This window comes from Aethalodelphis obliquidens, unplaced genomic scaffold (genome assembly GCF_003676395.1).
Source record: "Aethalodelphis obliquidens isolate GAN/ISIS:26980383/991018 unplaced genomic scaffold, ASM367639v1 scaffold29, whole genome shotgun sequence".
Taxonomy (NCBI): Eukaryota; Metazoa; Chordata; class Mammalia; order Artiodactyla; family Delphinidae; genus Aethalodelphis; species Aethalodelphis obliquidens.
In genome coordinates this window covers 909,038-925,578 of record NW_020837973.1, presented here as the reverse complement: position 1 = coordinate 925,578, position 16,541 = coordinate 909,038, and the positions used below count along the sequence as shown (strand labels likewise).

Genomic DNA, 16,541 nt, shown 5'->3' with positions numbered 1-16,541 from the left:
GGCACAGCAGCCTGTGGGTGCTGGGGAAAGCCATGCCTGCAACCCACCTTCAGAATCGCACTGTCCTACAGCGAAAGCTAGAGAGGCCCAAACAGGGCTCTGCTGGGAACAGCTGCGGCAGCATGGGAATCCCGCCTGCTGAGGAGACCCCCTTTTTCCTTAAGGATGGCGACTAAACAAAAAATCTTTTGGTAATTCCCTGGCGGTCCAGTGGTTAGGACTCTGCGCTTCCGCTGCAGGAGGCACGGTTCAGTCCCTAGTCAAGGAACTAACATCCCGCTTGCCGTGAGGCAACTGCCAGACCTTGTGAGGTATGTTCCAGGCGTGACTGCTTCCTGGAGAATCGTTATTCTTTCACAGAACTTTTAACCTTAATTTGCTAGAGATCGTCTCAAAGTCTTATCTCTAACATCTACATGTTTTAGGGGAATTCAGATAAAACTTTCCCCTTTTAGGAATTTCTTCAAAGGCTGAGATATTCCAAGCACTATTCTGATTCTGTAATTCACCTTATGGGGTAAGTTGGCTCAAGGAATATTTCTGAGACAGACAAAGAGACCAGGAGATGGGCCAGGCCACAGCCACCCCTGAGCACCATGCGATGCCCACTGAAGCCTCAGCTCCAAGCCATCGGGAGGTTTTCTCTCCTGTGAGTCAGGCGCCCCCCCCCCCCGTGAAACAGCTGATAACCCCCCATCCGCCTCTGCCGCGTCTCCGAGCTCATTTACACAACGCTTTGCAAACTCCGACACTGTTTGTTGTTTTACCATCACTATGGTTGTTACTTTTATGCTATAGATGGTGACCAAAAAAATTAATCAGTCGACCTAAGAGGGAAATGAAAAATTTTATTCGAGCCAAACTGAGGCTTCGAATCCAAGAACAGCCTCTCAGAAGCTCCAAAGCTGTTCCGCCCATTAGAAGCCCAGGCACAGCTGTTGAAGTTTTTTGAGACAGAGGGCTGTACATTAAATGACGTATTATTGACAGTTTACACAGTCTAGCGCTGAGCGTCATTGTGGCCCCTTAAAAGATCGAGAGGAATGTTTTCTTTAAGGGGCCGTCTTGCCGGTGCTGGGAGGATGTCGCTCCTCGCGGACGAGCAGGTATGTCTGCCGACGGGGAGCTGTGGTCACCCCTAATGCAGATACAAGATGCGCAGTTGGGGGAGAGGGGAGGTCCAAGGGCAGAGTAAAGTTCTTATGTTTACATTCTTCCAGTCTTGCCATAAAATATGAATTTTATTTCACATAGATGAAGCTCCTGGTTAAAAATAACAATGAAAGTGGAGCACTGATGGTATTTCACAGGTAGCCTAAAACGCCGCAATCTGAAATGGTCAAAATACTAGAGGCACCTGAGTTCTCCAAACTATAATCTTTAAAAATTCAATCTTGCCTCAGAAGTTACTTCTCCAAATGTTGACGTACAGTATTTCACGTTTGTCTTCTGCTGGGAGGGAAGCTGCCGACCTGAGCTTAGGGGACGGTGGGTCACCCGTAGGCCGATGACTCAGAGACAGCTGGTTCCGATGCAGCCGGAGGGACTGAGTAGAGGTGGCCAGAGGGACGTCCACCCCCAGGCAGCACGGGCTTCCCGAAAAGCTCAAAGGCAGAGAACGGTGGGGTCCTCAGACCAGCACCCCAGCTGTTGGGAACAAGAGTGAATCAGCCCCCTGTGGACAGGGTGGGTGTGATGACATTCCTTGTGCCCTTGTGACCTGGCTGTGGCCCTGGACAAGGAACTACAATGCTTAGACTCACTCCCAGAGGGTCTGCCTCTCCAGGAGGGAGGGCGCTGGGCAGAAGAGAGGGTGGAGAGATGGCAGCTCCCCTCGCCCCAGAGGCTTCCAGGAGTGGGGGAAATCAGGAAGGGCTCCTGGACGGAGGTGTCCGCCACTTGGCGAGGGTGCCGGTTTCCATGGGGGCAGACCCACCTCAGTGTGCCGATGCCGGGAGGTCGCCAGGCCCTGGGTGGACAGCAGGAGCTGTGCATGCTCTGTCTGTGGGATGCAGGCGGTCCTCGTGGGCCTGTGTGTCCTGGATGCCAAGCCTGGACCTGCAGACAGAGCCGAGCATCTGAAGGAGGAGGGGAAGAGACCAGACAAAGACAGCATCCGGCCAGAGCGCCAGGACTAGGGGCAGGGCTGCCGGCCTGAGCTCCAGGGAAGGAAGCGCTGGACACTGGCTTTGCACGTGCTCGATGGCCAGGAACCGGTGGTCGAGCCCAGGAAGTCGGAAGTCGAAGAGCCAGCAGACGGAAAGACCCGCGGTCCAGACCCTCCTCTACGTTTGAGGGTCGATCATCCTGGTTACAGAGAAGCAACGGTGCTCCTGGAGGGAGGGGCGTAAACTTTCGGGAGCTCTCCTGGTGGTGGGCGGGGGGCAGCGTCCGTCACAGACAGGTCTGGGAACCACCGCAGGGCCCCCGGCAGGGCCCCCAGACTCCACTGCTCAGGGTCGCCCAGTTCATCAAAAGCCCTACTCAGTGCAGCCCCAGCGCGAGGTCCGGGGTCTTACACGTGATGCCCCAAGCAGGCAGGACAGCCAGCCTGGGTGGGGTCACCTGGGGCCCTGCCCTCCCAGCAGAACAGGTCCAGCAGCCGGAGGGGCGACGTCTCCGCCCCAAGGGCAGGACTGGAGTTGAGGGGACGGTGTCTCAAGACCACGAGGCGGCCTCCTGCCCACGCCCCAGCCGCCCCCTCACACCGGACGCGCCCACATCCTGGCCTCGGCCAACACTGCGTGGCCCGGTGCTGCCGTTTCCAGGAGTCAGCTGACCCCAGAAGGCGAAGTTCCTGTTTGCAGCGCAGACATTCCGGCGGGGGAGGGGGAGGGACGGCCCCTCCCCCTCAGCCCCGCAGACCCTCCCGAGCTAAAAGGTCACAGTGACACATGGCAGGGGCCCGGGCAGCGCCCCCTGAGAGGCTTTGGGTTCCCCGAGGAAGCCTGCGGGCTTCCTCCAGGAAAGGAGTGGCAGAAGCACCGACTCTAGGGACTTTGTCCAGAGATGACCCCACCCCCCAGCGGGGAGCATCGCACTGCCTCTCAACTCCAGGGGGCAGACGCCTTGGGAGGGTCCCAGGAGACCGAGACCCCTCTGCTGAGGGCCCGGTGCGGACGGCGGGCACAGAAACCTCGGCTTTGGTGGTCTGGGCGCCGCAAACCTGCTGCACGTGAGGGCTTTCCCACGTGCCTCTGTGATGCTGCCCGGCCCCCACCTGCACCTGCTCTCACCTGGACGCTGGCCCTACTGTTCAAGGTCCCTTTCGTCCGTCTTTGGTGGGAGTCAGCCGCCTGCTGCCAGCCGGGACCCTGCTTATCCCTAGTGGTGCCCCGGGAGACCCACAGACGCCTGTGCAGGGCTGGCCCCAGAGCTGTTGTGCTTTGCGGCCAGGCCGTCCCTGCCATGACCACTCATCCTGATGTGGGCGGACAACGGCCACAGCGAATGCAAGAAGAGCCAGACAGGGCCGCGTTCTGGTAGAGCCTCGCGCACACTGCCCGTGGGTGCCTTTCCCTGGCCTGCACCCACACCCCTGTGACATGTGACCTGGGAGGGTCCTGGCTGTGGATGGGATGATGGGGCCCCGGACCCCCGCCTGCCAGGTGCTGCCCTGAGTCCTGCAGGAGCCTCGTCCCCCCAGCCTCCCACGGCGGCCTCTTCCTCCAGGCAGCCTTCCCTGAGCAGGTCACACCTGCGTGTGACCCCCCACCCCGCCCCGGTCAGAGCCCGAGCTTGGCTGCGTTGGGCGCATGCTCCCATGTCCCAGGGGCCAGCCCTGAGCTGCAGGGACGGGGATGAGGGGGGCAGGTTGAAAGCCAGAGCTTCGTCTGTTGAAGACGTCCTGGGCCTGTGAGAAGGGTGCGATGCCACACCCGCGTCAGGGTTTGGACGTAAAATGACCCCCTTCCCTCGGCTCGGGGTACCCTGCAGCCCAGGCCCCACCCCTGCACGTGACTTCCACACGGTCCTCAATCATCCGGACCCGACCGTGTCCTTGCAGGGACGCGACCCTCAGGCGACTTCATTCCATGGAGGAAAAGTCAGGCAAGGTGGCCCGTTTGCACAGCATCACGAACCACAGGCGGAGTCGCTGCCCCGTCCGCTGTGGCGCTGGCCATCCCGGCACACACAGAGCCTCCGCACAGTGCCCTCCTAACACCCGGAAACCCAGGCCCGCCTGTGCTCTCCACAAGCAGAGTCACAAACGGCATCTTCAAGAATGACAAGAAGGGCCGGAAATTCACCCTGGGAGCAGGTGAAATTTGGTGGGAACCCAAAGCGGCCACTGTTGGCAGAGGGAGGGCCCTCCTGACACACCCTTACGCAGGGAAACCCCTGAGAGCCGTTTTCGGGGAGGAACCTGAGATTCCGCGGCTCAGTAACGGAACACCCTGAGCGGCTGGACTCAGAGATGGACCTGGTTCTGCCGAAGTCGGGGCCGGGATGGGGGCCTGCCCGACTGCGGCCCCGCAGTGACCCTCCCAGCAGCGCTCCCACCGCGTCGGGACATACCCCTGGCCCTCCCACCCAGCCCGCTGCAGACGGGCCCGTCCACTCCAGCCGGTCCCCTGGTGAGCTAAGGAGTGATGCTGCTGGGTCCCGGGAGGCCACCCCTCCCTCTTGTCCCTCAGTGTGTAATCAAAACCGTCAGAAACTTTTCAGAAGGCATGCTTTCCATATGCAGTGGTGAGGGCCTGGCAGTCCAGATGTGGTTAGACACAGAAAAGCAGCACTGAGTTAAAAAAAAGAAACTCTGAAACTAAGGAATCATCACTGCGAGGTTGTGTAATCCTTGTTTTGACAGAAAAGACAGCTTCCAGATTACCCTGTTCTATAACTGAAAGCCTCACACACTGGACCGTCCTGCAGAAAATGTACTGTGGGCGCCGTGCAGCATAGTCAGAAAGGAGCAGCCGTTGGGTTAATCAGCGGCCGTGGGGGGCCTGAGCTCCGCGGGGGGTTCTCACCAGGACCCAGGGTGTCGCCTTCGGGGTGAGCCTCGGATGAAGGTATTTAGCCTTGAAAAACACAGTTAGAATTTGCAAAGGTGTCAGGGTGGGGGGACCAATCCCATCGCTCTGCAGAGCAGGACACCGAGGGGCGAGTCCCCAGCCCTGATCAGGGACCCGCGGGGACCCCACCCGCCCCGCGCCCACATTCCAGGGCTGGCTCTGCAGAACCTCTGTTTGGCACGTGGGCCCTGCACCAGCCACCCGCCTCCACAGTCTCCCGTTCTCCTCCCAGCCCCACATGGCTAAGTTCAAAACACACCCACCTCCAGGACACACTGGAGGACGGGTGTGCTCAGGTGAAAACACTTGGAAACCACTCAGAGCCGTCCTGTGCCTGCCTAGGCCTCAGAGGGGCAGGACGGTGTAAAAGGAACTTCCCTGAAGCTTCGGTTGGAGAGAAGGGAGGAACGGGGTTAGGTGGGTGGAACACCCCTTGAGGGGAGCCCACCCGGGCTGCAGCGGGTCTGCCTGGAGGGACAAGCCCTCAGCCCCGCCCCCACGCCCTGGCTGACCGCCAGCTGCAAGTCCCGCCCCACAGGGCCTGGGCCGGCGTCGGTCCGAGGACTGTGCCCAGAGGAGCAGCAGGAAACGCGCCCTCTTCTCTTTCTGCTCCGCTGATTTCTGAAAATGGGGCCCGGAAGGTTCCGCCCCTGAGATGCAGCCCCGCCCCGTCCTGGGAACTGCTGTGTCGACTGGACGGCAAGACAGCCTAGAAAGATCACACGGTGGTGGGCAAGCACCCCGCCCCACCACGTTCTAAGGTTCCAGGGCCTGAAAGAGCACGACCCCCGGCGGAGAACCAGCTGCAGACCCCCCAACTCCCAGCCGGATGCATCCGCCTCAGGCCCCTGCCAGGCTGTAGGGTTATCCATACAAGCCCGCCTCGTCCCCCTGGGAACTGCAAAGCTTCCTCTGCAGCCCCCCAGACGGGCCCATCGCTCATGTGCCCGTGACTAATCACCTGCTGCCGGTCTCACCTGTCCAGGGTGGGGTGTGGGCAGGCCCCTCCCTTCTGGGTGGGGCGAGAGGCAGGTGGCCAGAGCGGCCCCTTTGGCTGCGTTGGCTGAGGTCCAGGCATCCCTAGACGTGCTTTCCCTTGGGGTCAGGGACTCCTCCCCCTCCCTTCCTTCCAGGCAACGTCCAGACAGCTAAGGTTTCAAAGCCAAAAAAAAAAAAAAGGGATTGAGAACTGAATACAACAATTCCACAAAATCTGCAGGAATGGAGGTCTCCCCCAAACCACGTTCCTGATCCTGAGTTTGTGGGGCTGACGTGAGCCAACGCCCCCTCCCCGAAAACTAAACACGGGACCGAGCGCCTCAGGAAGGAAAGGAAAGGCGGTCGTGAGGGTCCCGTGAACTCGGAGGTGCTGCAGAAATTCGTGGGACAGAGTCCCCTTCCTCCGGTCCACCCACTGAACCAGAATCGGGCACCCTCTGTCCCCCTCCGCGGGCTTTCCCGCCAGGTCCCTCTGCAAGTCCGTCCCCGTGGCTGAGCCGCGGCCGGGACCCTCTCTGTGCAGAGCCTGTCGTGAGGGAACAGAGGCTTTTTGTTGCCCTGCGGTTTCCAGGGCTGAGCTGGCCTCGCGCACCGAGTGGTCCTGCTCCACAGACCTTAGCCGCCTGGCCGCTGTCCAGCGGGGGACAGAGGGATCTGTGTTGGGTCCACAGCACAGCACAGCCACGGCAGGAAAGCGGGGCGGCCGTTCCCAGAGCCCTGGACTGTGCGAACGAGCTTTCTTTTTCCGAAGCCGCCAAAATGTCGGTCCATGCTGAAAGCTCACCGCCAGCCAGGGTCACTGCAGTTACATCTAAAATAAAAATACTACAGAACCGGAAGCTGAGTACATTCTTTTTTCTTACTCTCCTTCAACAAAGCTGAATGGAATAATTGGGATCAAATCCTCCCCTTCGAAATCACATTTGGCGGAGAACCATCTGTGCCAAGTGTCAGCCTGAAATAATCCTTTTGCTGACATTACAAATCCTGTGAAAGAGAGTGGACCACAGAGATGCTGACGCCACCAGAAGCGCGGCAGGACAGACGAGATGTGAGTTCTCTTTAATTTTATGCTTAAAGTGAAAGAGCTTGTCAGCGGAGCTGCATCGAAAATGAGTCATGTAAATGCTGTGAGCAGTCTCACAACCTACTGTCAGGATTTACCCTCCAACGGAAAATACAATTCAAGCCCGGAGATTAAAATTAAAAGTATTGAATATAAAAAGCCATAGCTTCATGATCAAAAGAATAAAGCTCGGGCTTCCCTGGTGGTGCAGTGGTTGAGGGTCTGCCTGCCGATGCAGAGGACACGGGTTCGTGCCCCGGTCCGGGAAGATCCCACATGCCGCGGAACGGCTGGGCCCGTGAGCCATGGCCGCTGAGCCTGCGCGTCCGGAGCCTGTGCTCCGCAACGGGAGAGGCCACAACAGTGAGAGGCCCGCGTACTGCAAAAGAAGAAAAAAAAAAAGAATAAAGCTCACGTCCTTAAACGTACATTCCCAGTTACATAAACACCCATGGGTGTCTCGGTGTCACACCCCCTCCTGGGTCCAGCCCGTCTGCTTTCCTGTGCAGGACGGCAGTTGCCACAGTGAGACTCCGACGGACCCCAGCTTCATGCTGCTCCCCTCACCATCTGCTTTCGTCCATTTACTGCTGGGGTCATTTACCGTTGCTTCAACTTTCAGGAGATGTCTCACCACCTCCTGCATCTGCTTGTCAAAATCTGTTCATTTCTTAGAAGGAGTCCGAGTCCCCACCCGAAGTGCAGCCTTAGGACGCCCCCTGGAACTCTGTGCCTCTCTTCTTTGGTCTTAGGTTGTGACTGTTTCCGTGCTTCTAAACACGAAAAACAATCCCCATTCACTGTGGTTCTGCGGCTCTGCCTTGTTCCCACCGCCAGCAGCCGGGGCTGCACCTCCTTCTCGGCTACTAGTCGACAGCTCAGGGCTCCACACGGGACTCTGTGGACTCCTCTTACCACCTGCCCCTGGCTGGACACTCCAGTTCTCACAATTCCACAAGAAAGCGTCTTCTCAGCTGTGGGGCTTCTCTGGGATGTGTCCCGAGGGCCGTCGTTCCTGGGCCACAGGGCGTGTGCTTCTTCACCGACTGGGTGTTTGCGCACTGGTTCCCGGGCGGCCGCGCTCGCCTCGCGCCCCAGGTCCTGGCCGGTCCCCAGCACCACCTTGCCAGCCCCTCTCATGCCGCATCTCCTTGGGTGCGTCTCCCGGGGGTCTGCAGGCTCAAGCACCTTCTCGTCTCTTCCCGCCCCGCGGGCTTCCTCTCTTGGGCACTGCCTGTGCGTAAGCGTTCCCCATTTGGGGTCATTTTGCTTTCTTAGAGCCGTGTAGAATTTCTTTACTTTATCAAACGATGCTGGTCCTTTTCCCGTGATGCTCATTGTAACTATTTTCTGGCTGAGTTGTGGCTTTTATCTTCAGCTGGTTTACAGTGAGACTCTTACAATGTTAGGAAACGTGCTGGTGTCTCTTTGGCTTGTGATTTTTGTGGACTCGTTAGGAAATCCTTCCCTATCCCAAAGTCATAAAGATAATCTCCATTTTTTTTTGTTTGTTTGTTTTTTTTTTTTGCGGTACGCGGGCCTCTCACTGTTGTGGCCTCTCCCGATGCGGAGCACAGGCTCCGGACGTGCAGGCTTAGCGGCCATGGCTCACGGGCCCAGCCGCTCCGCGGCATGTGGGATCTTCCCGGACCGGGGCACGAACCCGTGTCCTCTGCATCGGCAGGCGGACTCTCAACCACTGCGCCACCAGGGAAGCCCAATAATCTCCAATTTTTTTAACTTTAAGGTTACACTTTGCACAATTAGCCACTCATTCACTTGTGGGTTATTTTTTTAATGTGGTAAAATAAACATAAAGTAATATTCACCATTTTAACCATCTTCAAGTGTATGTTTCGGTGGCATTCAGTGCATTCTCAACGCTATGCTACCATCACAGGCTCTTTCTTCACCCCGGACTCATTTGTTTTCTAAACCGTTTATTCAACAGACGTTATGGAGGCTGTCAGGAGGGCCGGCAAGACGCTGGGACAGCCAGTGAAGGAGTTAACAGGCCTCCCCCTGTCCTCGGCGGCCGGCCCTCGGGGACGCGTCAGCGGTGAGAAGCGGGGACTCCCCGGCTGTTGCCCGAGGGCCGAGATTTGTCCCCTCTGACCTGTGAGGTGACGCGTGGGGTCATCACCCCGGCCGCACAGGGCGGCCCGCTTGCGGACCGGACGCCGCTGCATCTCAAGGAGCTGCCCCCAGAGAAGAGCTGCTGAGAGCACCTGGTGGCACAAACTGGCTCCCGGACGCCGCACCTGGTGGCACAAACCGGCTCCCGGACGCCGCTGATGAGGGCTGTCTGTGGGCAGATGACGCTCCTTCCGTGCAGGTTCCAGATCTTCTGGAGCAGAGATGAGAGCCAGATGAGCTGGTGAGAGGGGCCCCAGCCCTAAAGGGCTCATCCTGGAGGGAGGCAGGCGGCTGCTCTGTTCTCTTCTGTTCCGAGAGCAGCTTTCACGGTGTGGTCGGCGTCCTGGCCCGGGGTCGGGCGGCAGGAGGGGCGGCTCCGAGAACAGCCCAGCCCTGGGGTCCCAGGAGGTGTGGGGCGGGGGGACCCGGGATGCCCCCGGCACCTTCTTCATGTGCAGCCGGCAGGGCCACAGCGCGGCCACGGCTCCCCCGGCACGGGCTCCTCGGCACAGGCCTCGGCCACACGTCCGGTGGGTAGAGGGAGGGTCGGCCTGCAGTGAGGCCGCCGGCTCGGGACGCGCCCTGGACAGAGGCACAGGGTCGGGGGATGGCTCAGGACCAGCTCGGGGTGCGGACAAGAGGCCCCGGCCGGGTCAGCCCGCTAGTCCGCAGCCAGGCTGGTCCTGACTGTGTCACTCCAGCCGCCCCAGGCGTCGCCGATTTTCACTCGCCTTCTCCTGAGCGGCGAGTCCCACCGGACCTTGGCAACAGAGCCATCGGGGAGCCGCCCCAGAGCGAGGCAGGCCACTGGGGCGCCCTTCACATGACGGCACTCAGGACTGGGGAGGAAGGCGGCTGTTCCGTGTCTCACGGGGTCTGGAGCTTACACAGCTGCAGGTGCTTTCTTTAAGGAGAAAGGTGTACAATTACAGTAATAGATCAGGACGGCACTGAACACCTGTGTGGAGTGAGAACAGAAGAGGCCACACAGCACGAACATTCTAAAGCTGCAGGACAAGGTCAGATGTGGGAGGAGTGCCCTCCCTGGGGCCGCGCCCTCTCCGCTCCCCAGCTGGTCCACACCTTGGACACAGGGAGTCCCGAGCCCAGCCCAGCCAGGCCACGTTTACTGACAGCTTAGGGAAGTTTCCTTCTGCTTTGCCTTGCGGAAGGGCTGCCCTTCTGAGGCAGGAAGGGGGCAGGGCACAGCCTTTAAAAGCACGACATAGCCCGAGGACACGACAGAAGCTGGTTGGAACAACCAGACGACTGACAAGCAGACCTCCGCTAGACCCCGAGCCCAGTATCCGCTCATTGTAACACATCAGCTACGTGACTCACCCACAGGAGCCAGGAGAGTTCTGAGGGTGACCATGGAAGGCCCAAAGCGGGCAACGCCCAACTCCCAGACACTTCCCAGCCCTCCAGCCCTCCTACTCACCAGCCTGTGACATTACCCAGCCCCATAAAGGCCGACAACCCCGCACCCTGGCTCTCTCGGTTTCTTGCTTCTCTCACTTCCGTCTATGGAGTGTGTTTCTCCCTGAATAAACCTTCTTTCTCTACCACGGCTCGCTCTTGAATTCCTTCCTGTGCGAAGCCAAGATCCGCACTCGGCAGCCGTGCCCGGGACTCGGATGGGACCCGGGAGGTGACCATCTTCCCACACCTCACTCTCTTACCTGCAACACTCTGACCTCAGCTGTGCCAACTTCTCACCCCGCCTCAGCCTCCGGGCTCGGCCAGGTCCTGGGTGCCCCAGGGGTACCCTGCTTCACTCTTCCGCCTTGAGGGTCACAGAGGTCCATGTGGGCCATGGGGCCTGGGGGGTGGGGAGGTCATGTGGAAGCCAGGACCTCGCCCAGGGGAGGGGGCACCCCCTAGGCCTCGCCCCACATCCCAGAGAATGCTCTGGAAGGGTCAGGAAAGAGGGGCCCTGAGGGTGACTGGGCCGGGGGGTTGTGGGTGAGGACACGGGCATCACTCTCTGACCAATGGGGAGAAGCACCTTCCGGGGATGCTGTGGCAGTGGGGTGGACACCTGGCAGGGGCCAGGCCCCGCGGCTTCCTGGCAGAAAGAGGAAGGAAGAGGGTTTGCTTCTCTGACTTGGGCACTTTCTCTCTGCGTGCACGGTTAGAGCAGAGGCACCGGGCTCCGGCGCTGCAATTGTCATAGTTGTCACCTGGGCCCCCTTGCTGTCCCCTCACCGTGCTCTGTGGCTCACTCCCCTCTGCTCATGGGGGACCTCGGGGCCCCCACGAGTGCTGTCACTTCCTTCCTCTCACCTCGATCCCCTCAAACCCAGCCCCCAAGGGAGTGCCCACCTGGTCCAGTGCTGGGGGGTGACCCCACTGCCCCTCAGTCTCCCCCTCCTTCTTCCTCTCCGGGGCTGCGTCTCCTCTACGGACACCGCCGTCCACTCTGCCTCGCTCCATCTGTGTCCTGGAGCCGCGCCAGACATCTGGGCATCCCTTCCACGCCTGAAGGAGAGGAAAGAAATTGGCTTTGAGGATCTGAAAGAAACCACTGCCAAAGTAAACCTTAGTGTCCCCCACGGTGACAAATACCATGGTTGGTTACTCAGACAACCGAGATTCGAACGGAAACGTGTGGGTCCCAAAGACGCCGTGCGGTGGTCCACAGTCAACCGAGGAAGAGCTTGCAACAGCAAATGGTAACGTGTCCACAGATTTTATTTTCTACTGAATCTCCTATTACCAGAAACTTTCTTTACTACTGGGCTAAAGAAAAGATTTTCTTTAAGGATTAAGATAGAAAGATTTAAGTTGGAGCCTAAGAACCTTGTTACATACAGCTTGGGGGATTGACAAAAAAAGAAGAGGGAAATGGCAAGGATGTTACGAGGGTAAATCTGGAAGTCTGTCCTGCCTGCAGATGTTGCTGGGAGCTTTATATCTCAAGGTGGAATACGCTTCCAAGGAAAGAAATCATTTCTGGAAAAAGGACCTTTTGAAAAATGTTTTATTTATTTATTTTTTTTGCATTACGCAGGCCTCTCACTGTTGTGGCCTCTCGTGTTGCGGAGCACAGGCTCCGGACGCGCAGGCTCAGCGGCCATGGCTCACGGGCCCAGCCAGGGGCCATGGCTCACGGGCCCAGCCAGGGGCCATGGCTCACGGGCCCAGCCGCTCCGCGGCATGTGGGATCTTCCCGGACCGGGGCACGAACCCGCGTCCCCTGCATCGGCAGGCGTACCCTCAACCACTGCGCCACCAGGGAAGCCCCTGAAAAATGTTTGACTGGTTCACATTCTCACAGTGTGTCTTTACATTTGGACTTTGGATAAACTAGAGGAGTGGCTGTGTAACGTACCTGTGTCCCCAGGGATCCCAGCACAGGCGTCACCTGACAAGGGACTCCACCTCCGAAGCCCTGGGGGCGGGTCTGTCCTCTGCTCTCCAAGCCCTAACCCTGAAAACTTAATTGCTTAGACAGCAGGCCCAGACACCTGGGAATTCACTGGAATTCAAATTCACTGGGCATTCTTTTTGTTTGCTTGTTTTGTTTTGGTTTTTTAAGTTGATATGTTGTATTTTCACTTTTATTCAGTTCAAGGAATTTTTTTTTTTTTTTTTTTTTTTTGGCCACATGGCATGCGGGATCTAGTTCCCCAACCAGGGATCAAACTCGCTCCCCCTGCAGTGGAAGTCTTGGAACTGACTTCCAAGTGGAAGCCTGGAGTCTTAACCACTGGACCGCCAGGGAAGTCCCTGGGCACCCTTTTTGGGTGTGGGGAGACCCATCCCATCGCCCAGTGTGGGACCTGCTAGGAGCTGCCTTTTCACACTTCACGCCTGTGAAGTACGACCGTGGCTGCAGAAATGCCTGGGGGAGCAGACGCAAGGGCTGCACGGGGTCCCTGTGTTTTTACCCGTGTTCGCTTCATAGGTGGGTCTTGTCACCATCACACCTGTCGGGATCCTACAGGAATTCTTCATGATCGCTTAGCCACGTGGGACGTACGTCCTTTACCCCAGGTTGTGCTGCGCAGCTGCGATGCCCTCCCCCACCTCTGAAGAGGCACTGGACGCCAGGAACGAGGAAGTGGCCCTAAACCGTTTGGTTGAAGTCACTTCATGAATCATAATGATGGGTTGGAACAATAAGCCGCATTGTGAGCGCTGCACGAGTTCACCTCAAACATACTGTGCTGCTGTACGCAGCCTTTGCCCGGATTCCTTTTTAAAAAGGGAAGACAGAAGACCTGACTGCCCGCCCACGTGTGATTCAATGTCCGTTTGTCTCGGGTGGTTTCATATGCAGGAGGTGGGTCCCTCCGGTCGTATTGGGGGCTCCAGACCCCACCTACCCTCGCCCCCCAGCCCCTCCCCCAGCTCACTCCCCCGGGGACAGGACAGGCACGAGGCTGGACCATTTACTTAGTGATTACCTCCGTAACCCTCCTGACAACCATCAAAGAGGCAACAAGATCTGGACGCAGCCAGTCCCATGGACTCCAGTGAGAAAGGACTCCAGTGAGAAAATTAGAATCCAGGCTTAGAGGCGGCCGCCTTCAGCCCCTGTCGACTTCAACTTCTCACAGAAGCACAGCATGCCTGTGAGAGTCAAACGTATGAGCTAACGGTTTAAAATAAAAGTGCACATCACATTTAGAGACAGGAAACAGCCTGCAATTGAAAGTAATAATAATAATTTGAAAAACATAAAAAGACGACAGCGCATTGGCGCAATTTGTTCCTGAGAGGCTGTGGTGTGGACAGAGGCCCACGGTCACGAACACTGAGCGGCACCTGAGCCAACGCGGGCCACGACGTTCCACCTCGCGGAAGAGGAGGTCCGTGCGGTTGGCACGGTGAGCGAGGAACAGCAGGACTGCAGGTTTAGGTGCGGAAGCGGCTCACGCGTTTCATGCCGGCGCTGACGCGATCATTCACTAAGAACGTCCTGCGAGCCCGCCTTTGCTAAGGTTGGACATGAAGACGCTGTTTGCAGGGACCCTTGAGACACGCCGTCCCACTGACCCCCTTAACTTGTCCAAGGTTCCCCTCACGGCAAAGGGCCACCCCGAGCCCCAACTCTCGGGCAGCCCCTGGGGGGCAGCCTTTGTTCCGGTGCCCTTGGTCAGAGAGCATGTTCATGTGTCTAAGTCATGTCACCGTGCACACGTGCTGGGGATGTATGTCCAGAGAAATGCGTGTGTGTTACACAGGAACAAACCCAAACTGTGAAAATGAAGAATACCGGGCACATGGTCAGAGTAGGACCCACGAAGCTGCATGTGAATGTGGAGGAAGTCCTCTGCTCAAAGAGAAGGTGGGGAGATGCCCACGTCGAAACACACCACCTCTCCTGTAAGAATTGGGGCTCTCTGCTAAACACACGAAGTTGGCACTGCTTTTCCCCAGTAATCTAGTCAGTAGCAAAAATCACATCCAACTGGGCTTCCCTGGTGGTGCAGTGGTTGAGAGTCCGCCTGCCGATGCGGGGGACGCGGGTTCGTGCCCCGGTCAGGGAAGATCCCACATGCTGCAGAGCGGCTGGGCCCGTGAGCCATGGCCGCTGAGCCTACGCGTCCAGAACCTGTGCTCCGCAACGGGAGAGGCCACAGCAGTGAGAGGCCTGCGTACCGCAAAGAAACAAAAACAAACAAACAAAAAAATCACATCCAACTCTCCACAAAACCCCGTTTGCCGTCCAGGACCCAACTCTCAGAGAACTAGAACTGATTCCCTAACCTTCATGAAGCAGTTGACGCCTTGTGTTTTCCCAACCGCATCAAAACAAACTCTACCAAGAACTCAGGGATGTGCTCCTGTCCACCCCAAATTCCCGCTTCTCTGTGAAAAGAGCACTGACTCTGGCGGACGAGCACTGATGAAGACCGTGGGGGCTTCAGAGCACAGGCCACGCCAGGCGCCCTTCCACGCCCTTCCAGGCACCTCACCTGCGCTCACTCGGGGCTTCACAAAAACCCTGCAGACAGGTTCAGCTCCATCCTTATTTTGCAGATGAGGGAGGAAAATGAGGCAGACAGAGGTGGTCCCTCCCAAGGTCACGGCAGAACCCACGCTCCTGATCCTACTCTGCTGTATTGCTGTGTCACAGAATGTAACTCCCATGACTAAAAAAGACTTGGGACTTGGGTCAACTTGTCCCAACGGTGAGATCACCATTGGTTACAAGAGGGTTTCCAGGATAACCCTTTAATTCTGAGCCCGGATGAAAGGAGAATTGCTGAGACCATGGTCAGAAAACAACCCCGCTCATATCAGACAAGTTTGCCCTAGCACGGGGATTGGCACAGCTGGACGGTATGAAAGTATTTCCTTTACAGCTTGAAGAATACAACTGCAGAAGAATCGGATTCATTTTGGGTTTTCAATGCCTGTTCTAACTGGGGGGTCATTTGGGAATTCCCTGGTGGTCCCGTGGTTAGGGCTCTGTGCTTCCACTGCTGGGGGCGCAGGTTCCATCCCTGGTCAGGGAACTAAGATCCCACATGCCGCGTGGCGAGGCCAGAAAAATGGGCATCATTCTAAATACACACGACGACGTGAAATACATGCTGTTCAGCTCGGACTAAACATGCTTTCCGGGAACCAAGGGCTGCACGCCCAGTTCTGAGTGCAGAGTCCTGACTCAGAAGCCCTTCCTCAAACCCAGGAGCTCCTTTCCACCCCTTGTCTTAAGAGATACAGCCTCCTCATTGAGTCTCTAAACTCAAGTGGCTTGTGAAAGCCCTGTGCTCCAACACAAGTTCCCGGCCTTACCAATTTAAGTGCTGAAACTAGGCACAGGGCTCCTGGTATGACCGACACCCCGAGGTCAAGGAGCCGGATCAGGTGATTCCCTGCAGCCTCTGTTCTCGGAGACCACGTGCCCCTGCTCGGGACGATGCCCCTGTTTGCTGAAGCAAGAACCACTTGTACAAAGTGAGCCCCGGGGCTGCCGCAGCCGGGGCGCCAGTGCACTGGGAGGACGTGAAGAGGACAGGTGTGCAGGCAGGGATGTGTGCAGGTGTGTGAACAGGTGCAGGTGTGCTTGCAGGCACAGGCTGTGAGCAGCACAGCCCGCGGTGCCCATGCCTCCACGGCCCAACCCACCCACACCTGCCATACTTGCTCACTTCCAGGTGTGAGGGAGGGATGTCGCACTACCCGTCTATGTAAGAGGTCTCGCCGGAGATCTGGTGCCCAGCCCACATGTCCCCAAGAGAGGACTACAGGGAGGGAGGGGCAGGCCACGCCCCCCCACTCCTGGCCCCACGTGCTGCAGACACCTGGGGCCTGGAGTGGATGAGGTTCTCAGCTCCTCACTCACTACTTTCCTCCTGGACCTC

General features: G+C 57.9%; 1 protein-coding gene and 1 long non-coding RNA gene across 3 annotated transcripts; both read right to left on the bottom strand.

Moving 5' to 3' along the window:
• Window positions 1-828: 828 nt before the first annotated feature.
• LOC113630244 (uncharacterized) lies at window positions 829-7,367 on the bottom strand. Of its 2 annotated transcripts, none has more exons than XR_003436863.1 (3): window positions 5,282-7,367; window positions 1,937-5,024; window positions 829-1,330 (listed from the first exon to the last, which is right to left on the bottom strand). It is a non-coding gene; the product is annotated as an uncharacterized LOC113630244 (long non-coding RNA). The 2 variants fall into 2 exon arrangements; XR_003436864.1 differs by having other exon boundaries at window positions 829-1,138; window positions 5,282-7,366.
• A 1,373-nt stretch (window positions 7,368-8,740) lies between these two features.
• On the bottom strand, window positions 8,741-10,097 carry LOC113630242 (uncharacterized). The gene is made up of 3 exons (XM_027125454.1): window positions 9,951-10,097; window positions 9,345-9,801; window positions 8,741-9,311 (listed from the first exon to the last, which is right to left on the bottom strand). Exons 2-3 carry the CDS (start codon window positions 9,669-9,671, stop codon window positions 9,024-9,026), a joined length of 615 nt encoding a protein of 204 aa, XP_026981255.1. The 5' UTR covers window positions 9,672-9,801; window positions 9,951-10,097; the 3' UTR covers window positions 8,741-9,023.
• Window positions 10,098-16,541: the final 6,444 nt, after the last annotated feature.